Genomic DNA, 26377 nt, shown 5'->3' with positions numbered 1-26377 from the left:
CAGAGCAGAGAACATATGAAATGAAAAAAAAAAATTCCCGAACAGAAATAAAAGACGTGCTTATGGTAACCGTCACAGTCAAGGAATGAGAATTTCAGATCTCAAACAAAAGAACGTTATAGAGGACATCAGGACTGAACAAACAGATGTGATAATAGGTTTATCTCTGCTTCCTAATGCTATCAATTGTGCTCTGGAAGCCACGTCATGAAGAAATGCAACTTCACGACCTGGCAGTCCTAACCGCATTTCCCGGGTAACGCGTGCGAAAGAAGAACAGCTTTGGGTCTATAATCTAACCGCTTTCCCGCCCTGGCGGATATGATACCATGAACTGCTACGGACTATTAAACTACACAATGCATACAGATGATTAAAAAAATATTTTATTCAAAAGAGATGGGGAAACATTTGTTAATATTCTTCCAGTTTAGCGGCCTAGCTGTGCAGCCGGACAGGTGTATTCGTCAGTGAATGACATGCATCAATGGTTATCTGTGAGAGGCGATAGACCGATCTAAATTTGTATGTGGTATGAAGAGGTGGGGGTTAATGTAGCAGGACAGTAATATGTCGAGAAACAGAATGTACATCCAGAAGCATTAATAAGGGAGCAGATATCAGGTGAAGTCTGAGTTAACAGCAGTCGTAGTCGATGCTGGTGGATTGTTCATGAAAACAGTTACAAATTGCAGACTACCTAAAAAGGAAATAAGATCTTTCCAGCTCTTAGAGCCCCCAAACCAAACTCTATAGGTCTTCCTGCCTGGAGTTTAATGCGTGACTTCGGATTTCTGTAACTAAGCCGTGTCAAATGCTGATGGCTCTTCAATGTTTCGGCAAACCATATAGGTGCCATCTTCAGTATTAATTACTTTGGGAGATGTTTTGTTAGCTCTTAGAAGACATGTATATACGTGGTCTGACAATGAAGTTCACGAACTCGTCGCGGTAAAAAATACTTCCAGCCCTGGCCCTGGGGTCGACTGTGCATCTAATACAAATGAGTACCAGGAATATTCCTGGGGGGTTAAGGGCGGCCGACGCGAAAGGCTGACGTCACCGCCATCTGTGAGGCGGCTGTCTAGAGAAAATGTTGGAGCCTCACAACCCTATGGTCCCCCAAGGCTTGTCACAGGGATAGCTTATATTATTATTATTATTATTATTATTATTATTAATTTCGCCAACGATAGCATACCAGGTGAGAGTGACAGAGGTACCCAATGCTCGGCGTTGAAGTCTCTTCCGAGGTCTAAAACAAATTTGCACTGTTGATAGCACACATATTCAGTGAAACAGTGATTTAGTGTGTACACAAGTGGCTCATTGGGTTATTTGTGGAAACTGCAGCTAGACGTGTGAATTGATTACTTCGGATGTTCTGCCGCACTGGAGACCATTCAGAATAACACGCGGTTACGTATCAATACAGAGGAACATTATAAAATGCATATGCGAATATAATGGGGTTTACGCTCGTACTGTTGAAACAACAGCGATTAATAAAATGTATATAAAGCGTCCATAAGTATTTACTTTGTACATGAAAGACAGATCACCCCACCACAGCGACTATTATATAACAGGGTAATTTATTACTGAAATAAATGCATGAATGTTGTTTAGTGACGAACTGTAGGTCATGGGGCACGCGGTAGCGTACTTGGTTGAGGCACTATGTTACAAGCCTGAAGGTCGCGGGTTCGAGACCCGATGAGGTGGATGTTTTTTCAATTGACCTAATCCTTCCAGTCGCACTATGGCCATGGATTCGACTCAGTTTCTAACATAAATGAGTATCAGCAATCTTTCTGGAGGGTAAAGGGAGGCAGGCACGTAAGGCTGACAACCTTACCGCCATCTGTTAGCCGATTGTCTACAAAAGTGTGGGAGCCTCGACGTCTCATAACCCTATGGGCCTTCACGGCCTGTTAAAGGGATAGATTTTATTACAGGTCATTACGATGGTCCGTTTCCAATTGAACAAAACAGGTACTTCTGACGGACTTTGTTTCCTTTTACAGGCAAGTAGTGCCGAATATATTTCATCAGAATATTTTTATCATATCAAGTTCATTATTTTGGTACATATGTAGCTCTTTTTCCAGAACTTTTTAAGTTACTGAGACCAGGTATTATTGATGAAGTCTGTTGTTAAGAATTTCCTATTAAAATTTCAATCGGGTTTATACTAGTTTCTAACATGAGGACCTAGAAATCCTGTAAAGAGTATCGAAACTTCCATCGATCAATCGGATTAACACGATTGCTATGGTAATCCAAATAAACAAGGCAGCAACTGTTAGCAAACGCGCCAAGAAACAGAACATTCCTTAAATTGACAAGCCAGCCGGTATAACATAGCTTCATACAAATAATCCAATTATTCATATGGTTTTACATGTTTCGGTTCTTCGGGGCCAACTTCAGAAGCTCAAGAGTAAAAGCAACTTGCTTTGCAACTGTTAAGGATCTTAGTGAAGTTATACAGTCATAACGATAACTCCATGGAGCTGCACCCTTCTTGAGAAACCGCCAATTGTGAACCTACTCAAGAACTTCCCAGAATTTTAAGGAACCCGGAAGTTCAGGACCGTGTTCACAAGAGCCCTCCATCGGTCCCTATCCTAAGATAGATCAATCCAGTCCATACCATCCCATCCTATTTCTAAGATCAATTTCAAGATTGTCAACCCGCTTACGTCTTGGTCTTCCTAGTGGGCTCTTTCCTTCTAGCTTTCCCATCAAAATCCTATATCCATTCCCCTGCTCGCTAATTCGTACTATACGCCCTGCCTATCTCATCCTCCTTGACTTGATCATTCTAATTATACTTGGAGAAGAGTACAAGTTATGAAGCTCCTCACTATGCAGTCTTCTCCAACCTCCTGTCACTTCATCTCTCTTCGGTCCAAATATTCTCCTCAGCACCCTGCTCTCAAACACCCTCAGTCTATGTTCCTCCGTTAATGTCAGAGACCAAGTTTCGCACCTATACAGAGCCACCGGCAAAATCATAGTTTTGTATATGCTAATTTTTATACTTTTTGACAGCAGACGAAAAAACAAACGGTTCTGGGCTGAATGGTAGCAAGCATTACCCGAATGTCATAACGACAGAATATATTCAAGTTGCAGATATTTAATATCTTTTTTTTTTCTTGTGATCGAAACATGTAAGGCCATGTAAATAATTGGATTATTTATATAAAACTTGTTTACACTGGACGGTTTGTCATTTCATGATTAATACAAGCGTAAGGGCAAAGATATCTGATATAACTCTCCCTTTCCACCAACCGAAAGAAACAAGTATACATAAATATAAGATAAATTGTTACGTATAAAATTAATATAATTTTACAGCTACAGTTTATGGGTATATTGGTACGTCACAGTTACGTCACGCATGCTTGTCGTGCTTATGTCAGTGTGCTCCGAACTGATCACAGAGTGAGGGGTGAATGTATGTGTGAAATCGAATGCCGTTGGAATTTTCAGAACGACGTAAAGCAGGATTAACAACGGAATTTCCCTTTTCTATTGTAGAGCATCATCCACTTTCCCACACCACCCTCCACAACATCCCTCGACAGGGGCTTTTGTCAAGGGATTGCTTTAAAGGGGAATACACAGCTGGCGAAAAAGAGAATACTAAATTGACAACGCTATCCGAAATAAGCCAATAAGCTGAATATTTATGCACATATGCAGTCAGCTTCACTCATATACAAACATCCCTAAATCATTGCTGAACTAAAGAGATTCCGAGGGCGAATTTGTAATTGCGTTACCCTGCTCACTGGATCAGACCGGTATAAGCCACTGGGATGTGAAAGGAAACGTTAGGTTACTATTGCTCGCTAACGGGAAATCTAACACTAATGCACTCTTCGATTATCCGTTTGATTAAACTCAATACGTTTATTATTGCAGGGGGCACGCGGTAGCGTAGTTGGTTGTGGCACTATGCTACAAGCCGGAAGGTCGCGGGATCCAATCCCGATGTCGATTTTTTTTTTCGATTTACCTAATCCTTCCTGCCGCACTATGGCCCTGGGGTCGACTCAGCCTCTAATTGAAATGAGTACTAGGAATATTCCTGGGGGGTAAAGGCCTGGCGGGGCGGAAGGCTGGCAACGTCACCGCCATCTGTGAGCCGATTGTATAGAGAAAATGTGGGAGCCTCGACGTCTCACAACCTAGGGGCCTCCACGGCCTGTTACAGGGATAGCTTTACTTTTACTGCGGAACACTGATGGCACTGCTGGTGAGAAGACTAGATGCGATGCCAGTTTTGTTGTCCTGCACGAAAGCTTAAGAGAACATGCACAACCAGCTAAGTCCGAGCCACGATGACTCAGTCAGCAACCAGGATATGAGCTATTTGATTCGAGTTAAGTACAAAAGATTTTCACTTCAGTGTCCAGACCGGTTCCTGGGACTCAACCAGTCTCCCAGTCAATGAGTACGGGACGCTCTTCCGTTGAGGGTAAAGTGGCCGAAGCGTGTTAAGGTTAGGAATGCGTGGAGCTATAACTTCACTCCCCCACGACACAAAGTCTCCACATCATATTTAATTGAGCGCAGGAACAATTTTAAATAAGTAACGGAACTCCACGGTGCAGAGTTCTTGAGAAACCGGCAGTTGCTAATCTAGTCAAGTACATAATTCAAACGTTCATTAGAGTGTTCAAAAGAGCCGGGCACTGAATCCTGTAATAAGCCAGTTGAATCCAGTCCTATAACCCTATATGTTAAAGATCGAATTTAATGTTATATTTTCATGTCCACGTTCCTCTAGTAATTTATTCCCAGTATGGCTCATCTCTGCACGAATGGGGGAGACGAGGAATGCGTACAGGATATTGGTGGGAAAGCCAGAAGGAAAGAGACCACAGGGAAGACCAAGGGGTAGGTGGGTGGACAATATTAGAATGGCTCTTAGAGAGCTAGGATAGGATGGTATGGATTGGATATATCTGGCTCAGGAGAGGGACCACTGGAGGGCTCTTCTGAACATGGTACTGAAAGTTCGGGATTCATAAAATGCTGGGAAATTCTTGAGTAGCTGCAGAATTGGCAGCTCCTCCAGAAGGGCTCAGCTCCATGAGTAAGTAAGTAAGTATGTCTCATCTCTTGTACGCGAGTTTTGTAAGAGCCCAGCTCATTATGCTTCACTTTATCACCGTGATACTTGTCTGGAGAAACGCAGGAACCATGACGGTCCTCATTATAACATTCCCTTGCTTTCTGTTAGTTCATTTTCAATCGGTTAAAATATCTTCAACAATAATCTACCCCCGAGGAGCTTCATAACTTGTACTGTTCATCAGGTATAATTAGAATGATCAAGTCAAGGAGGGTGAAATGGGCAGGGCATATAGAACGAACGGGGGAGAAGAAGAATGCATATAGGATATTGGTGGGAACACCAGAAGGAAAGAGACCACTGGGAAGACCAAGATGTAGGGGGTGGACAATATTAAAATGGAACTCAGAGAGATAGGATGGGATGGATTGGATTGGTCTGGCTCAGGATAGGGACCAGTATATGGCTCTTGTGAACACGGTAATAAACCTTCGGGTTCCATAAAATGCTTGGAAGTTCTTGAGCAACTGTAAAATTGGCAGTTTCTCACGAAGGGCTCAGCTCCATGAGTGAGTGAGTGATACTCTACCCCCAGTGGGAGACAAAATTTCGCATAAGGAACGAAAGCAACTACATCAATTTCTAAGCACATTTCCTCGTACTGTACAAATAGGACGCTATACGAAACCGTTACTCACCCTGTGGATGGTTTCCTCAAAACTGTTTCCCGTGCCTCCGTTCATTTGCATAAATCGAAGTCGGTCGTAGTCCCTAGGGTCCACGATAGATGACAGCATGCTCTCCGCCACACTGTCTGGAGTTCCCACCTGAAACATAAAATTACCCAGACGAAAAACTTAAATGACATGCAATTCCCAAGCAGGTCCGTTTATAGAAATTTAAACTAAACAGGACGCCGCGAGCTTGCACTATTAAAACGTCAGAGCTTACGTGTGTTATCAAGTCCCCCAGGAACAGGTGTCTCCAAAGCGCTAGATGTGAATTCATTTGCATAATTCCCAGGGGAAACGCTCTCTTTTAGTGTCTTCCATGAGAAGACACTTTATATATCGATATATAAGTGATATACTACAACAGTCAATACGTTCGTGGAATGGCCACAAAGCGTCGTTGCAGTGCATTACAGCGGATAGGTTGAGGCACGATATGATGCCCTGTCGGTTCATCTCTCGTCACAGGAAGAGGCAGTGCAAAGAGTGTAAGTAGATCTACGACCTCTACTGTGAACTGCAGTTAAATGCGAGTGGCGGAAATCGAAAATGTGGCAGTTTGAACGACGCGGAAACATCAAGTTCTGCCAAAAACTAGGCAAATCCCCTAGCGAAACGTTTGGCGTAGGAAGAATTGGCTGTTGCTACACGACAACGCCCCTGCACATCGCTCTGTTCTTGTCCAAGAGGAACTGGTAAGGCAACAGGTCACCGTTTTGCCACACCCTCCGTACTCACCTGATCTCGCACCATGCGATTTCTTTCTCTTTCACGCTTGAAAGCAAAGCTGCGTGCTCGTAGATTTCAGTCGCCCGAGGAGGTCGTCATTGCCACAAGAGACGCCGTACGGGAATTTCCTGCCAATATATTTCAGCAATGTTTTCGGCAGCTATATCAACGTTGGCAGACTTGCATAGCGGCCAACGGCAACTATTTTGAGGGCCGATGTCGATCTGGGTAAGTGTATGTGAATATCTTGTAATATGATGCGATAAAACCACATTTCACGAACTTAATGACTCTATAACGTATTTCCATGAAGACATATTGACTGATAGAAGCCGAGATAGTTGAGTCGGTATAGTGACGGGTTACGGATTGGACGGCCGAAGATTTGGGATTCGATTCTCAGCAGGGCAAGAAATTTCTGTCTTCTACCCAGAGTTGAGACCGGCTCTGCGGCCCACCCAGCCTCCTACCCAATGGGTACAGGAGTGTGTTTCCCTGGCGGTAAAGCGGCCGGGGCGTGAAACTGACCACTCAACTTCATCCTGTGCCGAGGGCAAGAATGGAGGAGCTATACATCTAGGTATGTATCCTGAACATGTTGATCTTATGCCTTCTGAAGATGGTCAGCTGACCGAAACATGTAAAGGCAATAAATATCTACAAACTGAATCATACTGGACGATGTTAAGAATTATTATTCTAGAATTTACTTTACTACGGTGACGGATCAGACTGAATAGATTTAAGGTTACTCAACTAAACTTAACGTTTTGTGAACAGAGACTAAAAGTTGTCATACAAATTTAATTTAGGTCCATATCGGTCAATTACGTGCAATTCATACTTTAAACGAAGTTCAATTTCGAAGTTAACCTTATAACATTTCTCACAAGCAGCCCATCGGAAAAGTTGAAGATACAATTAAATTAATTCTTTAGGTGTTCACTCACAAGCCCAAAGGTCAATTATAAAGCAAGTAGGAGAGAAAGAAAAAGAAAACTAAATAAAAGTAAATACATATTACTGATAATGGATACATAAGAGGAACAAAAACGTGGAAACAAAATTTAATAAGCTTTATAATTTGTACTCTTCACCAAACACTACAAAGATAATTAGATCAAAGAAGACAGGCGGGGTATGAAACACGCAAGGGAGATACGAGAGAGATGTTCAAAATTGTAGCCATAAAATATGATGAGAAGAGAACATCCAGCAGATCTCTGACTTGATTGGAGGGTAATATTCTAATGAATCCATAATAAACAAACTGCGAGAACGTGGTCTGGATTAATTTGTCTCAGCACATGATTAAACAACCGAAGAGAGATGAAGTGACAGGAGGTTGGAGAAAACTGCATAATGAGGAGCTTCATAACTTGTACTTTTCTCCAAGTATAATTAGAATGATCAAGTCAAGGAGGATAAAATTGACGGGGAATGTAGCACGAATGGGGAAACGAAGAATGCATATAGGACATTGGTGGGAAAGCCGGAAGGAAGGAGACCACTGGGAAGACCAAGACGTAGGTGCGTGGACAATATTAAAATGGATCTTTGAGAGATAAGATGGGTTGGTGTGGACTGGATTCATCTGGCTTAGGATAGGGACCGGTGGAGGGCTCGTGTAAACACAGTAATGAAACTTGGGGTTCCATAAAATGCTGGGAAGTTCTTGAGTAGCTGCAGAATTGGCGGTTCCTCAAGAAGAGCTCAGCTCCATGAGTGAGTGAATGAGTGATATGATTAAAGAGCAAACTCTGGTGAAAACTGTAATGAATCTTCGGGTTCGATATGCGGGAATTTCGTGAAAAGCTTATCGACTATTCATTTACCACTAAAGACCCTGATTCAAAGAGTAAATTACGTCATTAGGGTAAGAATATTCCACATAAAACAGCAACTGCTGTCCCATATGCAGGGCAATGTTGCAGAACAAGTACTGCTGGATGACACCATCATTCTGCTGACAAACCCTGTACATCTATTTTCACTTCCTTATTCCTTCCAACTGCGGCACATGAAACTGTCTGCTGGTTTCTCACTCTCTCATTTAACTAAGTAACTCAATGGGGCTGAGCCCTTCTTGAGAAGTCGCCAGTCGCTCGGCTACTCAATACCGGTCGAGCGACCGCCGCTTGTCTGCGAAGTTACTGTCGCGTAGTCAGCGCAACGAATCACCACGGCAGTTAATTTCGGTTTTCTAGCCCGGAGCCGCTATTTCCTTGAAAGAGCTCCTCAGTTATCCTCACGAGGCTGAGTGGACCCCGTTCCAGACCCATTATTTCTTTGAAAATCTGGTAGCTCCGGGAATCGAGCCCGGATTTCTGGATCTGTAGGCGGGAACTCTGACCACTGGACCACAGAGGTGGCCTCCTATATCTCTAAGATCAATTTTAATATTATCCTTCCAAGTACGTCTAGATCTTTCTAGTGGTCTCTTTTCTTCTGTTTTTCCGACCAAAATCCTATATGCATTCCTCTTCTACCTCAAGCGTACTACATGCCTTGCCTATCTCATCCTCCTTCAAACGATCTTTCTAATTATACTTGGAGAAGAGTAGAAGCTAACGAAGCTTCTCATTATGCAGTTGTTTAATAATTTGAAATGCTCTGCAAGTTGTTATTGTCGCGATTGAAATAATACTGCTGGATAGCTTTATACACACGACTGTCGGAGGAAAGCAAACAGGTGCCAAAGACCCTTACAGCTCCCCCNCTTCCGCCGCCCAACAAAAGCATCATTCTGCTCCCTTGAGGTTCCAGGCCACTATGGAGGCTCACCATCTAGGAAAAGCTAAAGTTTTAATTGTATTTCGTCTCTTTTACTGCAGTACCACCCAATACAAGTAACCGTACTTTTTTTTTATTTTGCGGTTTCTGGAAATATAACCTTGTTCCAGAAATTGGATGGAATTTCCTTTTAGGACAACCACAGAGTCACCTCAGGAAATGTGTCAAAAAGACCTACAGCCTTTTGTACAAAATTCATTAACTACCTAGCGTGCCATCTGAACGCCAATATTCAAACTACGCAATGCACTTTCTATTTGAGATATTCCGTGCTTATGGGCTGGAAAGAAAACAGCTCAAATATAAAGTCATAATTAAGGACTATTCACAATAAACGAATATCCACCATATTTAAAAAAAACTGCAGTAATTTTAAAAAGATGAAATTTATCTATGATTAACCACTGTGCCATAAAGAGGTATGGGGGGAGTGGAGATACATCTCCAATCATTCTTACTAAGATGACGTAGGGATAATGTTCTAGACTTGTATTCGAGAGATATCCAGTTCGAATCTCGGCTGGGATACCGGCTATGCTAACTCAGGTTTTTAGTTGTCTTTAACGGCTTCTGGACGCAAATGTCGACATAGTACCTAGACTAGCTCGTGACCACCCCCTCCCAAATCCTTTCCAATTCATCGCGGATACATTACAGCATTCGATATCATATAACTTAGACACTGAAGTGCCTGTAAAATTACAAGAAAATCCACACACTCCTAAGGTAGGCCGCACACCGACATGCGTCAAGACACGATATCTGCGACATTACACGAAGAAAGGAGCACAGATGAAACGACTGAGATTATGAAAACCGCCGCACACCGGTCTGAGTCATGATGCTGACGAATCATAAATCAAGCAAGACTGGGTCTTTTGTCTCATGTCTTGATGCTTGTCTTGACGCAGTTGGTATGTGGCCGCCCTAACATCGACACTGGGTGGAGGTAATCAGTTTAGCGTCCTGGCAGTGAGAACGATCCCCTGTACCCAGTGGACAGGAAGCTGTATGAGTTCCAGCACCGGTCTGGACGTTGTAAAGACAGAAATCTCTTGACCCTACCGGGAATAGAACTCCGACTTCTTGGTTATGACCGTAGCCTAGTTCCTATACCGGGTCAGCTATACCGGCTACGGCGAAACTTGCATTAATTCCTATCATGTCTCCTGGACTCGAACACTGAACTTGCGAAATCGCGTGCTTACTGACAATGAAGACAAACGAAACATGCAAAAATCTCCGTTATAAAGTCAAACCATAACCTGCGTACAACGAACGTAATATCTACCATATGTAGGGAATTACAGCATTCAGACGGAAATAACAAATGTGTATACCACATAATCGATTTCATATCACAATAAACACAGAGGCGTGAAGGAAATGAATATAATTAGGGCGATGAGAACAAGGATAACAAAACTGACTTTAAATGTAGCAGGCATGGGAGAGAGGCCGCCTCTGTGGTCTAGTGGTCAGGGTTCCTGGCTACAGATCCAGACGTCCCGGGTTAGATTCCCGGCGCTATAAGATTTTCTGAGAAGTAGTGGGTCTGGAACGGGGTCCACTCAGCCTCGTGAGGATAATTGAGGAGATATCTCAAGGAAATAGTGGCTCCGGTCTAGAAACCCGAGACTAACGGCCATGGGGATCCGTTGCGCTGACCACGCGACACCCTCTATCTGCTAAAGTTGGCACTAACTTCGCCGACAAGCGACGGTAGCTCGGTCGGTATAGTTCGCTTGCGGACTAAAACCACGGAGTTAATTTTTCTTAGGCAAGGGAGAGACGTGGAAACAATTCTTCTGCCAATTCAAGGATTAGTCATGACCATCTCTCAGACTAGAAGAATTTCTATGTCTATCTTTTTCTTGGACATCTAAAGTACTGTAGGGTTGTAAAAACATGTTTCCATGGCAAACGTCAAGAAGCATCGTTTCTCTGTGGTTATGCCATTTCCTATGACACTGTTGTACCTCTTCCACCATTCGTTCTGTTCCTAATTGTTTTCTTGCTGTGGCCCTCAGTTAAATGCATCGAATTTGCCGCAGAAACTCACACTTCAAATGTTCGTATGCTTGCTTCCTTTATCTTCTTCCTTACTACCCAGATTTCATTACCATACTCTATAGGGCTGGCTTCGCAATGACGTCATGCTTTCTTAATTTCACCTCCCTCCTTACATTATTCCCAAAATACTACTTAACTCCGTGTTTTTTTAGTCCGCAAGCGAACTATACCGACCGAGGGACCGCCGCTTGTCGGCGAAGTTAGTGCCAACTTTTGCGGATAGAGGGTGTCGCGTGGTCAGGGTAAAGAATTCCCACGGCCGTTAATCTCAGTCTCCTACACCGGAGACGCTTCTTTTCCATTCAAGTACTTCCTCAAATATCTTCCCGAGGATGAGTGGACCACGCTCCAGACACACTACTTCTCAGAAAATCTGGTAGCGCCGGGAATCGACCCCGAGACCTCAGGATCTGTAGCCAGGCGGCCAATACTACTTAACACGCCCATTTAATTTCCTCCTAAGTCCAAATTCATTCTGTACATTCATACACTTAACTCAAAGTATATAAATGAGTTTGTTTGGTCACTTACGAGTATACTGCAATCTATAANATATATATATATATAATATGTGTGTGTGTGTGTATGATATTGTCACATGTAGGGGTTTCACGTGACTTATAGACATATATATATATATTACAGCATATACTTTATGGACGATTTAAAGGATTTGTGAGGTTAATTCTGATTATACGCAATTTTAGGCGTACACACTATCTTTAGCACGTGACTCCACTTATGCGTCAGTCTGGAACCTTATTGGTGCACCGCCATTTCTCTCTTCCTCCAAAATCCGATGCAACCACTGTCCCGCTACTTATCACACTTCTGACGCCAGAGCTACAAGTATGTTTAGTTTACTCACAAAGACTTGCGTGTTGCATAGACAGTAAGGGGTAATAACATTCAAACTGCTAAGGTAAAGGGACTAGGTAACTATGTTCAAAGGACTAAACTCTGGCGCTTTGACTGAGTGCTGAGTGTTGTCTAACAAAACACTGTAATTACGGGGGAATGGGAATGTTTTTGTGGTGTCAAGTTCTGTGCTGTCAACGAGAAGATGTGACTTGTTTAAAAGCGGTAATGGTTTAGCCCATTTTATACATTCGCTTGCAGAGGAAGAGCTTCAAACTCTTGTTCAGACTGCGCCAAGTCTATCAAGTGTCTTTTGTAATGGATGTGTCTTACATTTAGTTCCTGGGTTTATCAGGAGACATTTGTGTCTCATCTCTAACTTTCATCGAGTTTTCTCCCTTCGTGCTTTCTCTTTGAGTTTATGTATTCAGCAAGTTTCCTTCACAACCTCAATGCACTGCGCAGACGCAGAAACTAATTTCGCTTCCTTCGAACTATATATTTTGGAGATAAATCCTAAACTGAAGAGAAAAAGCCCTATATGCAGACATGTTCCCCTCGACATGGCGTCCAGACCGGTTCTAACGTCCACTCCTCTCGCCGAGGTTGTGACCGGGGCGTCACTGTTACGTCTCTCCATCCAGCAATCCAGATTGTGAATGAGCGTAGATATACGTACATCCCCCTCCCTCTCTTACACGCTCTTGCAGTGCAATGTTTAACACGTGGCATTTACCTTTATTTAATGCTTGTGAAGGGGCAAACAGACCGCTTCTGTGGTCTAGTGGTCAGAGTTCCTGGCTACAGATCCAGAAGTCCCGGATTCGATTCCCAGCGCTACCAGATTCTCTGAGAAGTAGTGGGTCTGGAACGGGGTCCACTCAGCCTCGTGAGGATAACTGAGGAGCTATTTCAAGGGAATAGCTGCTCCGGTCTAGAAAACCGAAATTAACGGCTGTCGGGATCCGTTGCGCTGACCACGCAACACCCTCTATCCGCTAAAGTTGGCACTATCATTGGCGACAAGCGGCGGTCGCTCGGTCGGTATAGTTCGCTTGCGGACTAAAACACCCGAGTTTTTTTTGTTTTGAAGGGGCAAACAGCACGGAATTACTACCACGGTTCACAGATCTTTGTTTCCTGTTGTACATATCTCTAGTCCTACGGATTATTATCTATCTATGGCTCTACAGTCCATTTCTTGGACCTTGGTCGCTTTTCTCAGTTTCTTAAACCTATACACAATCGGTAGGACTCCTTGGACGGGGGATCAGTCCGTCGTAAGGCCGCTAACTACACAGGACAATGTACATAATAAAGCAACAAATTCGACTGTTGGACAACCCTGGTCTAAAAGGTACTTATCCCTCGAAACAGGAAACCCCTACCGACGCACGTTGCTTTACATTGGTATAAAACAAAGTTACGACAAATATGCATATACCGTTTTATGACGACCAGTACGCATACCATTAAAAAAGGCAGATCAACGCAATTTAATAAAGTTATAAGAACACATTGCAGCTCTTTTTATTCGAGAAAGGCGCCTCACTTCGCCCGAACAATAAACATACACAACACTGAACAAAACCTGTATAAATGTGGAGCATGATAGCTACCTGCCTCGGGGAAATTAAGGATTATGCGTTTTATTACACTGGAGGTAAAGCGCTCTCTTAAATAAGGCTATTATTCTGTTATGAGTTAACCATTTCTGTTGATATTCACAAGGCAGATCGATATTAAATGCGCCACCTTTGATGTTACTGCTCTACCGATTAATTAATCTTGTCATACTCAACGTATTCACTCTGTCTTAACTACTCACTCACCCACCTGCCTACCTATCAATCTACCCATCTACCCGTCCGTCCGTCCGTTCATCCACCCATCTACCTCCCTCCCTCCCAATCTATCTATCTATCTATCTATCTATCTATCTATCTATCTATCTATCTATCTATCTATCTACCTTGAGTGGGATTCGAACTCAAGATCCCAGTGTTCGAACGGGCGAAAACATTTTATGCCTTAGACCGCGCGGCTACTGTGATCGGCATTCATTGTGTATAAGGTACAAATTAATTAAGAGTACTACATTCTGCTTGATTTTTATTGGTTTCTTGCTTGGTTTCCTCTTCCACCCCCTCCCCCTGATGAAGGCATAAGTTCCTTCGAACTTCAGTAAACTACTGTCAGACTACACGACGTCACATCTCAGAAGACTGTGCTCTATATAGACCTCGAAATAAAAAATAATGAAATGATCACTCCCTGATGACGGAGATAAAATGATCCCCGAAACGGAAGTCTACTCCTAATAGGTGTGGCAAATCGTCAGACTGCATTACAACCGGTTTTGTCACCGCAGTAGTTTATATAATAATGAGATTGTTTTGTACGCTTATCAAATTCTGATTACATTATGAATAAAGGGGACGACACAACACAAGGAACATTTCTCGATATACGCCCAAAGGAATTATATAAACACTGTAGGTATTCAAAACTGCGAGTAGAAGATATAGTTGTCTCTGTGATTAATTAAGCACCATGCCTGATGATACATTGGAGAGTGCAGGTAAAGCTCCACGCATTCATAACTTCGGCACTAGACATAGGTGAGTGATCAGCATCACGCCTGGTAGCTTTACCCCTGGGGGGAAAAGCCCCCATCCGTATTCGCTGGATAGGACACTGACTGTCCCAAAGCCGACCTAGGGAAAAATCTGTACCGCCGCCGGGAATCGAACTAAAATTCTTCGATAGTCCAACTCTAGCTTAGACGACTCTTCTCTTCAGAAGATTGCGGGTTCACCTTTCTTTCTTTCTTCTCTTTCCTCTCTCTTCCCTTTCATTCTTTCCGCTCTTTATCTTATATCATTTACTTTCTCCTTCCTGCCATATCAACGTCTCGTCACGGCCTCTCACACAAAGCTTACTTAAACTACTAAAAGAGATATGTACACATAACAAACACATTTCATGGTCTCTATGCTAAATGAAGCCAATGTCGCTTCCACTTCAGAAGTTCGCAGCTGCAGTTTTAGTAGGCTTGCAATGGACAATTAAGAATCCTCCCCCACCTTAACATGATGAAGGGGGGGGGGCACTGTAAACTTGAAAGGTTATGCCGGTGGTAGCTACTTCCAAGTTCTGAACTGTCGGACAAAGTGGATGTACCTTAGTTCTCCAGGTTAGGAGCCCTACGGGTAAGACGGTGAATCGAAAAATCAGAGTTCGACTCCAGGCAGGTACATAACATTTCTCCATAACGTCCAGGCCGGATCTGAGTTCCAACCAACTTCCTATTCAATGGGTACCGCAGGCTATTTCCCCAGGGGTAAAGGGGCGAGGGCATAAAGCTTACCACTCACTTCCATCTGGTACTGTGGCCAAGAACGGCGGAACTATACCTCCAATCCACCATACGCCTTCATGACTTGATGCGTAATGAATTAAGTCCAGGGATAAGTTTACCTTAAAGTGACCATTTATCCATGATTTTCGTGGACAGTCCCCAAAATAAGTGACACTTCTGGATTCCAGACACGTTACATTATTTTGTCCCTGACTTGTTATACAGGGCGTTTCACGACTTCACGACCTAGGAAATCACCTCCTGCAGTTATGCTCTAAAGTCGTGAAACACTCTGTATAAATTAAAGCAATTTGGAGAACAGAAACCGGTACAGCTCAGTCGGTATAGCTACGGGCTACGGTACTTAAGATCACAAAGGAGCCGAACCGCGATATACTTGGAAATCAGAAAGTTACGTAAGAGGCGGACAAGGTTTTCATAACGCAAGCATCATTAGTTAAGTTTAGCGTTATTACAATTCAGCAGAACTTTACACCCTTGCCAACTTACGTGCTATACGAGATGCCGCTACTTCCAGGTATTCCAACCGATCTAGCAATTCCGAGAAGTTGGCTATGCAGCTTTGGTCAGCGTTATTGTGATCAAGAATTTTTATTTAACTTCAACTGTTGATTGGTATGTAAATATTTTAATGTTTAAATAACAAATGAAAATAAAAGTGGGCAGTGCCAATTCGGGAACTTAAGTCCAGAAATGCCACCGCAGAAGTCTTACAGCGACTACTGTGGCAGTCTGCACTTCATATCTCAACAGAATGGACACAAATTTCGGGCACTTCGGTAACTAAATTCAAAATCGCTGTGGCACACTCCACTACAAGCACAGTGTTACAAGCCACTGATTCCGCTTGTAACCTAAGAAATAAGAAAGGTACGGTAAAACTATCCTTATAACAGGCCGTGGAGGCCCATAGGGTTGTGAAATGTCGAGGCTTCCACATTTTCGTTAGACAATCAGCCCACAGATGGCGGTAAGGTTGTCAGCCTTATACGCGGGCGGCCGTTCACTCCCAGGAAGATCCCTGGTACTCATTTCTGTTAGAGGTTGAGTCGACCTCGGGAACACAGTGCGGCTAGAAGGATTAAGCCAACTGAAAAGAATCCGCCTCATCGGGACTCGAACCCGCGACCTTCCGGCTTATAGCATAGTGCGTCAACCAACTATGTTACGGCGGGCCCCAACCCAAGTAATTCTGAAATCGTGGAGAACTGTAGTGATCACCTTTAGATTAAATAGTGTACTGTGGAAACCTGCGTTTGATTACACGAACATAAGTAACATGCCAAGGACCTTGAGAGCTATACCAACGGTAGAGTAGCTACTGGCAGGGCCTCCCTTGCTGGACAGGTCAAAGGGTAGGCATCAGACGAAGAGAGGCACCAAAAACTGATGCCGGAAGCAGCGTCATCAGCAGCGACTTGAAGCACAGAGCAAATGATGCTCGAGATGGTTCAAGTTCGTATAGCAACGGGCGTGACCAGAGTGGTTTGAACGGCTGTTGTTCTGCGATGTGGAAAGCAAATGGAAAAACTACCACATTATCACTTTTCCTGGAGAGTCTCTTTCCAAAAACAGAAGATCGCACTAAGTGGAGGAACTGTTTTGGAAGACAATGTGGACCTGTCGTCTGACAGATTACTAATGAATGAATGAACGAATGAATGAATGAATGAACGAACATGCTTGTAGGGTGTATTATGTACGATATATTTTCTCTGTCTCCCAGCAGTAACTTCAGAATGGCTGTCCACAATAGTGTCATGAAACTTTACCATTTACCCATGCACTCCACTGATGAAATTAGTATAAGTCAGGATAGGCTTGATGCATTGACCTTAAAGAGTTCTAAATTCTGAAATACACGTATAACGCCGTGTAGTCTGTTCAAAGTCAACGGATGTTATGGAGAAGCGCTGGTTTCTTGAAAGACTTACTCTTCGACTCTGAAAATGGAAGCGACACGTTCCTCTGAAATGTCGGCTGAAATTAAACAGACTACACGGCGTTATATGCCCGACGACAGAACTCGTCATGACAAGGGCTGTGAGAACCTCAAATCCTACAAAGTAGAGACCTTGGATTCAGACTGGCCCTTCAAATCGGAATGTGCAGTAGTGATGGTGGGGTCCAGGAGCTAACTAACTTCTTGAGAAGCCGCCAGTCCATACCACCCCACCCTATCTCTCTCGGGATAGTCCATTGCTAGACAACGGATTGTTAGAACACGTTCTCGAGACAAGCTGTAACAGTACATTGCTATGCAACGATTCACTAAACACATTCTCGAGGTAATGCATTCAACGGAATCTTCAACGAACGAATGCTACTGTGTTAATTTATATTCCTTTATTTTTTTCTTTTATGAACAGTTGTTAGTGTATACTGCCTGAAGACAAAAGCCGAAACATGTAGCGCACTGCCATCAATAAACTCATTATTCATAGTAAATGTGAACGAGATTTTGATAGTTGTGCTGAGACGAAAATATACAATAAAGAAAAAACCGGAATAATCCACTGCTAGACAACGAATTGTTAAGACATGTTCTCGTTACAATGAATCACTTTACATGAATTTCCATGGATACGAGCTAGCCTGTACTGGGAAGACCAAGGCGTAGGTGGGTGGACAATATTAAAATGGATCTTAGAGAGATAGGATGGGATGGTATGGATTGGATTGATCGGCTAAGGATAGGGACCAGTGGAGGGCTCTTGTGAACACGGTATGCTGGAAAATTCTTGAGTAGCTGCAGAATTGGCGGCTCCTCAAGAAGGGTTCAGCTCCATGAGCAAGTAAGTAAGTATGAGCTAGCCTGTATACACTCTCCAAGGATTCATTCGGAGTCTCAACCCGTGTGGAAGCGGGGTCGAATATTTCCACCGTGACACTGCGAGTCGTAGGAGGCGATGGAAAGGGAAGTCTCGAATCTGAGACAGTAAAATGTGGTCGCGAGTCCCAAGAAAGACTGCGCTGGTAAAGCCAGTAGCATATACAAAAGACAGACCCGTCCTCTCGTCAGAGAGGTCGTCCCACACAAAAGAAGACCTTAACTGTCAAACAGTAATAAATATCTGGTCATGAGTACCAGATGGGGCTAGACACCAAGACTTACTGACAGACTGACCGTCAGTCGCAATGTGACAAGGATTCATTCCTCATACAAACGTCGATCAAGGCAGTTCAAGGTGTGAGCAGGAATTCTTTCGTCATTTGTCACAGTAGAAGAGAAGACACTCGTAGTCCAGTAATGAATGGAGCGAGTCGTAGACACTCACTGATTGTGAACTCTCATGATTGGTTGTGATTGTAAAAAAGTGCCAATAAATCCAATCATCAAACCCACAACCCATTATTATTAGTCACGCCAACTCCAATATGTGACAATATTATCCACGTCTTTGTCTTCCTAGTAGTCTCTTTCCTTCTGGTTTTCCCAACAATATCTTATAAGCATTCATCTCTCAATTCGTGCTACACATCATCCTTCTTGACTTGATCATTGTAATTTACATTTTGCGAAGAGTACAAGTTACGAAGCTCCTCATTATGTAGTTTTCTCCAACTTCCCGGAGTTATAAAAAGACTGGCTGTACTACGGTTTCGTAGGAAAGGAGCAGACAGACATACACATACACGCACGCCTTGAGAGTGAGGCGCGCGGATGAACACGGTTCTAAAACCCTTACTTTCTTTACTAAATGAACATAGTTACCTAGAACGGTTCGAGATTAAACAGAATGTTATATACGATGTCAACCCATCTGACAAAACCTTTCATCATATCATGCCATCATCGTAAAACAAACTTCTCTCTTCTCGTCTTTCGCAAAGTTGATATAAGCTAAGTTACTCACCCAGAAGCAAATTTTAAATTCACTTTCAGGGGATTAGAATTTCGCTGTTAATAGTTTAATCAACAAGGAAGCTCCATTTACAATATGCATAAAACTTTTCCAAGCTACAGCAACTTAAAAATCCTGTCATTTCCTTTACGTTCTCTGTCTTCTTGGTCCATTTTCCATTATCTGTCCTTATAAATCTCTTCTCTACATTCATTCTCCACCTGTCACGTCCAGGCTGTGCCCACTGCGATCTCCTTCTATCCAAACATTCTGCTTTCCCTATCTCATCCTACTTCATCCCCTTATACGTGGGTGTTACTTCAAACAGAAATTAATCCAGAGTTAGCTTCAAGTGAAGCCCGCCTCGAGATAACATACACCGAACGTTTCCTATACACCATTGCAAAAATATGATATGGTTGAGGGGCTATGCTACAAGCCGGAAGGTCGCGCGTTCAAGTCCCGATGAGGTCATTGGACTTTTTTCAATTGACCTAATCCTACCAGTCGCACTAGGCCCTGGGGTCGACTCAGCCTCCATCAGAAATAAGTACCAGGAATTAATTAAACAATTCTCCTGGTGAATAAAGGGCGGCCGGCGCGTAAGGTTGATAACCTTACCGCCATCTTTGAGCCGATTGTCTAGATAGTGTGGGAGCCTCGACGTCTCACAACCCTATGGGCTTTCACGGCCTGTTACAGGGATAGCTTTACTTTTTTACTCACAATTAATGTACTTGATCTATTTACCTGTGAATGAAACGTTATGTTTTGTGAATGCACATCATAAGAGAGTTCCTTGTACTACATAATGAATAGAACCTGCGAAACACATTGTCATACCCCATTGATATAAGTTTCATTAAATTGCATTTCAACATCTCAATGTATGTTACGGAAACTAAGAAGAGACATTAATTCCTTGTAACATCATTATAAAATAAATCTTGTTTCGAAGGAAAATCGGTTTATAACAGACTCCACAGTAGAAAGCCTCTGCAGATTCTGCAAGACAGTTCTGTGTGCGTGTGATTCAGAAGACCAAGTTCCGCATTGATTTTTCACGATGTTAGTGCAGCTTTCTCTTGTTTACTTACTTTCTCTCTCCTCTCGCTCCCACTTCGGAGCAAAGGGCTGATTTCTCAGTTTCATGATCATTTTTACAGACGGTAGGACTCCTTGGACGGGTGAGCAGCTTGTCGCAAGGCCGCTACCTGACACACACACACTGAATAAACGCATACAAACACGAAACATTCATGCCCTGAATGGGATTCGAACCCACGATCCCGACTTCCGAGCGAGAGAAGACAGTGCATGCCTTAGACCGCTCGGCTACCGCGACCGGCTGTTTACTTATTTATTTAATGTTAATTTGACGATCCCTTAAACAGTTCAGCTTACAAAACATCTAATCAGAGGACGATCTGTGAATAGTGAAGCGGAAGGATGTGATTGGTGGGACTGAGGAAAACTTACGAGAACATGTGCCAGGACAGATTGTTTCTGAGACCGAGATTTGAAGTTGGAATCTCGCGAGGACGAAGGAGGGAACATTAGACGCGTGCTTTCCACACCTATGCGTAGTGATGCATATTTTACGATGTACTTTGGTGTAACCTGGATTAATATTCTGTAACTGGAAGGGAAGTTTCATTAACGACATTCATATGAAGCCTATTCGCGCTCAGATTAAAACTGAAGGACTTACCTTTTGTGATGTAATGCCGTGAAGTCCGGTAGAATTCAACCAATGTTTCGAGAAAAGTAATGCCTCTATGTACAGAGTCTAAAGCAGGACACGCAATAAAAAACCTGCCTGTTTCTTACCAGTTTCTTGCTTGGCTTCCCGAAAACCCTAAAAATGAGGAAAGTATAGGATGATTCTAAATTATTGTCGGGGTTTCCATGGCCTATAATTTCCAACTCTAAAAGAATAAAATAAAACTACTTACAGAATATGAAAGTTAACTCAAAAAGTTACAGCGTCGCCAAATAAAACTTTATGACTTACAGTTTCATATTCCATAAGCCATTTTGTTTTTGTTTCTTTCCGGTTTGAAAATTATTGGCAACGTAATCCCAGACAATAATTTAGAATCAGTTTCGTATGTTCTCTCGAAACGTCAGTGGACGTCTACTAGACTATACGTCACTGTATCTTAGAACATATTAGTCTTCACAATCACCGCTGTGAGTGCCACAAATTCAACGAAATACGAGTAATAACTGCTTTTATAAATCCCACTGCTTCCTTCTTTGTGGAATTAAGCAAACATTCGTGTTGACATGCTCGTTTGCGTTTCACAAACTTGTCATAATTAATTTTGTTAATTTTGCTTCACTTCCTTCATTAAGAAAGTTTGTGTAAACACTTTTATCCATTATTTCCACAAAAGAAGATACAAGATTCATGTACGGCCTGTAGACTTGCCTACTAAAAAGAATCCGTATCTTAAACAGGCCCTGAAGTGCCAATTAAGCAAGAATGAGAATTACTCGAAAAGTAGAACTCCTTAAGTTAGCCGATGGTTCTTATAGGAATGTTTATTTTTGTACAAGAAAAGGCGAGATTCTGCCTGAAATGAGTGTTTTGTTGAACACCTTATCTGCCAGTTATGCCCCTGAAGGCAGAGTATCGTGGATAACTTTAGTTCATCGTCTAATTAAGGTGGCGTAATAGCTTCATTAAAAGGCCTTATTAAAAAGTTTTAAAATCAGAGCCTTTGTAAAAACACTGCACTGTGCGCCCCTTTTATAGTAATATCCTCATTTAAGGAGAATATTAGTTTCCATATCACACAAAATATTGACTTACCTACCTTCTACGCCGCAACATGAAAGTCTTTAATGAGTTTTGGCATTTCAGTGGTCCTTTTGGATACATACTGTAAAAAATTTAGCTCCCAACAGTTTCTGTTTCATAAAGAGTAAAAGTCATAGGCAGCGTCCGACATGTTCACTCGAGTTATGTTACTTTAAAGTTATTAGGGGGGGACATTGCGTGTTGACTATGAGGCAGGAGAGTTCTCTCGGTAGGCATCTGAAATTCCATTCCAAATAGAATCGGGTATTTTCTCTCCACTACCGAATTCAAACCTGTCCTGGATATTCAATGTTTACACAAGGTTCTGTCACAGGGAGTAAATTGGCCGGAGCATCAAGCTAACATCTGAACTCAGTCTAGTGAATAAATGCACTCAATGTAATCATGCTTAGGAGGAGGAAGAAAATAATTCCTGTCCATTGACTGACACGCCGAACTCCAGAAACATTGTTTACATTCAGCACCACCGACCACAGACAGAGGAATTCTTCTTAATAAGGCACAGACTGACACGTCGATATGATGTATAAGATGATTTACGAGAGCCGAAAGCGAAGATAACGGAGGCAAGAGGCAAACAAGAGAGAAGAATTAGCGTATGGAGTAAAGAAGGCTAAGTTTCTTACAGGACCGTACGGCCAGCAAGTAAGTAGGTAAGTAAGTAAGCAAAGCCAAAGAAAAGCACACCAATAAACGTAAAAATAAAACTAGAAGGGCTCCCCTGTGGTGGAATGTAATTCTGTAATAAAGACTCTGTTTTTCTAGTAGCGCACACACTTACAGAATGCAAATTACAAGCCATTTCCTCAAGTAGGAACTTCTCTTGCATTGGTAGGTCTAGTAATTCACACTGAGTATATAGGCCTACATAAAACAAAACGTGTTGCCTGCTGTCGTATCGCGCGGAAATGCAGCGCATAAAAACAGCCATTCCTACTGCCTATTGCTCATTCTCTCTGTATCAAGTACATCGAAACAAGCCACATCACTGAATTAGGAGACGGTGGGCAGGCGGGAGCGTAGTTGGCTGAGGCACTATGCTACAACCCGGAAGGTCGCGGGTTCAAGTCCCGATGAAGTCATTGAATATTTTCAATTAACCTATTCCTCCCAGCCACAATGCGGCCCTGGGGTCGACTCAGCCTCTAACAGAAATGAGTACCAGGAATATTCTTGGGGGTAAATGGCGGCCGGCGTGTAGGGCTGACAACCTTACCGCCATCTTTGAGCCGACTGTCTAGATAGTGTGGGACCCTCAACGTCTCACAAACCTATGGGCCTTCATGGCCTGGTACAGGGATAAAAAAAGTAAAGCTATCCCTGTAACAGGCCGTGAAGGCCCATGGGGTTGTGAGACGTTGAGGGTCCCACATTATCCAGACAATCGGCTCAAAGATGGCGGCAAGGTTGTCAGCCTTACGCGGCGACCGCGCTTTACTATCCAGGAACATTATACCTTTACTTACTTATACAGGATACAGTTGGTCAAGGTAGCTGAGCTGTCTGAGGCTCGCTCGGAAGCCGGGATCGTGGGTTCGAATCCCACATGGATGTTTGGTATGTGTATATGTTTTCTTCTGTTTAGGTAGAGGCTTTGCGACGAGCTGATCACTCGTCCAAGGAGTCCTACCGTCTGTAAAATTACCATGGAACTGGAAATCAGAGGCCAGGGCTCAAGGGGGCTGTACAGTCAGTGAAAGCAAATACAGGAGACGAAACGAACTACCCATACACTGTTAAGTACAATAGAAGGATCGGATGTCCCCAATAGTAAAGCAGTTTTCTTCTGCCTCTTAATCCTGTCTCTCAGGTGCTAAATGTTCTCCTCATAATCCTCTTATCAGCGAGACAGGATATTTCAAATGATATAGAGAAGGGTTACGGGCTGGACGGCCAGGGTTCGATTCCCGGCAGGTGCAAGAGATGTTTCTGTTCTGCATAGTGTCCAGACCGGAGCTGGGGCCCAACCTGCGGCCGGGGCGTGAAGCTGACCACACACCTCCATCTAATGCCGAGGTCAAAAATGGAGCTATACCTCTACCCTCCCATACGCCTTCATGGACTGGTGCTTAATTAATTAAGCACAGGGACAACTTTACCTTACCCACTTCTCAACTACCCTCAGATCTTCATTGGCAGACCAAGTTTCGAACCCATACAAACAATTAAAATCATAGTTCTATATACTGTCATGTGTATTAGTGACTATAGACGGGGGTTGGAATGATGAATAGATTTATTGAACATTCACATGTCGTAACTACAAATAATTGTAACAGTCTCAGTGGTTACACGCTCTAAAGATTGCTGCAACTACAGCACACAAAATAGAGTCTTCTACGTCGTATATCTGCTTCCACTAGTCGTTTCTCGGTAATGGATCTCAACAATGGCTATTCCTCTGCAGTTTTCACTGGGCGTTTCCTGGTAGCTCAGTTCAACTATTGAAATATGAGCTCTTTTACGAATGAATGAATGAATGAACTGAGTCTGACTCTGAGTTTGAGACTTATGTTACGAGAGGTGGTAAGTCGGCAAGTCTCTCTTGGAATAAAGCATCCACCTGAGGCTTAAGACCAGATATTTATCTGTCGGCAGTTGCGGGTTTGTTGATGTGGGGCGCTCTCTATGACGAGAGGACGGGTCTGTCGTTTACAATTGCTGCTGGCCATCGCCAGCGCAGTTATTCTCGGGTCCGATTCCCTTAGACGTGCTTGTTTGAGACCGTTACCCAGTAACGGCACAGGCACGCTACAATATGAACCACAACGACAATATTCAAGTGGGAAACCTCAGACAATTAACGAAGATTAGCTGCTTGCTCCCGAAAGCAAGACTAAGAGCTCTACCTCCGGACCAACCAGTTCGGTGGTAATGACGTCATTCTGGAGTTTTACAACGAATAAAGAGCACTATAATTCACTCGTAAGTATTTAAATTGTGCTACTCAAAGTGAGAGCTTTCAAGAAGATTGCATGTGAAAGCAGAGAAGACTGAAGTTTATGTGGCAATACAATTCATCTTCCACCCAACCAACCCACCCAGAATGGTTCGGGCGCCGCTGAAACTACTGATCCCATTTATCAGAAATTTGAATAAAAACGGTTACAAATATTGTAGCGTTAATACTCGTTACTGGGTAACGACCTCGAAACAAACATGTTCCCACGGAAATGACTGGAGCAACAGAAGAAAAGCTGTTTTTTTCTGTTGGTCCGTGCCGAGATGTTACAAGGCGGACAACTGGAGAAAGAGTTCAGAGAGGCAGTTGGAAGAGAGCCGCCTTTCAGAAAGGGCTTGAGCCCGGAAGCATACGAATAGCCATTGTTAAAAACCGTTACCAGAAAACGTCTACTGAAGACACTGAAGGCTAGAAAANAGGATATGAAGCAACAGCCCTGCCCTCTTCACCGCATCCTTAGGGTGGCCGCACACCAACTGCGTCAAGACAAAGATCAAGACATGAGACAAAAGACGCAGTATTGCTTCATTCGTGATTCGTCAGCATGAAGCTGACGTCAGCATCATTACTCAAACCGGTGTGCGGCGGTTTTTCATAATCTCATTCCTTTCAACTGTGCTCCTTTCCTTGCGTCATTTCGCAGACATCGTGTCTTGACGCATGCCGGTGTGCGGCCTACCTTAGAGGACAGCTTGTGATAAAGCTTCAACTGCAGGAAACTCTAATGCTGAGTGAGATAAAATTCATTCATACGGAAACAGACCAAAAAAACTGAAATTATATTTTGGAATATGACGACGTGTAGTCTGAATCATACAGATACTTTAGAGGAACGTGCCATATTCCACTCTGAAGGTAGAGGAAGTATCTTCGTCCGAAACATCTGTAAATATCTCCCAGAAAACAGGGTACCACAGTCCAGAATAAAGTAAACTTCGGAGACAGCAACGTGAGAAATTGTCTCATAAAAATAAAACATATATCACAGCCTGTGACCTTATTCCCTGCTTCAAGGGCGTCTCATTCTTACCCTGGATCGTTCATTTATTTTCTATGAAGTCTGCACAACATCCGAGCCGATA

General features: G+C 43.1%; 1 protein-coding gene across 1 annotated transcript in view; it reads right to left on the bottom strand.

Annotated features, from left to right (window-relative positions):
* Positions 1 to 26377, bottom strand: part of LOC111863656 — a 596698-nt gene that overhangs the window by 46803 nt on the left and 523518 nt on the right. Inside the window, exon 8 of the mRNA XM_023850153.2 lies at positions 5794 to 5922. Within this exon, the coding sequence (XP_023705921.1) occupies positions 5794 to 5922 (129 nt within the window). The remainder of the gene's footprint in view (positions 1 to 5793; positions 5923 to 26377) is intronic.

This window comes from Cryptotermes secundus, unplaced genomic scaffold, assembly GCF_002891405.2.
Source record: "Cryptotermes secundus unplaced genomic scaffold, Csec_1.0 scaffold234, whole genome shotgun sequence".
NCBI lineage: Eukaryota > Metazoa > Arthropoda > Insecta > Blattodea > Kalotermitidae > Cryptotermes > Cryptotermes secundus.
Note: the sequence above shows the minus strand (reverse complement) of the source record. Positions and strands in the feature narration are given on the sequence as shown.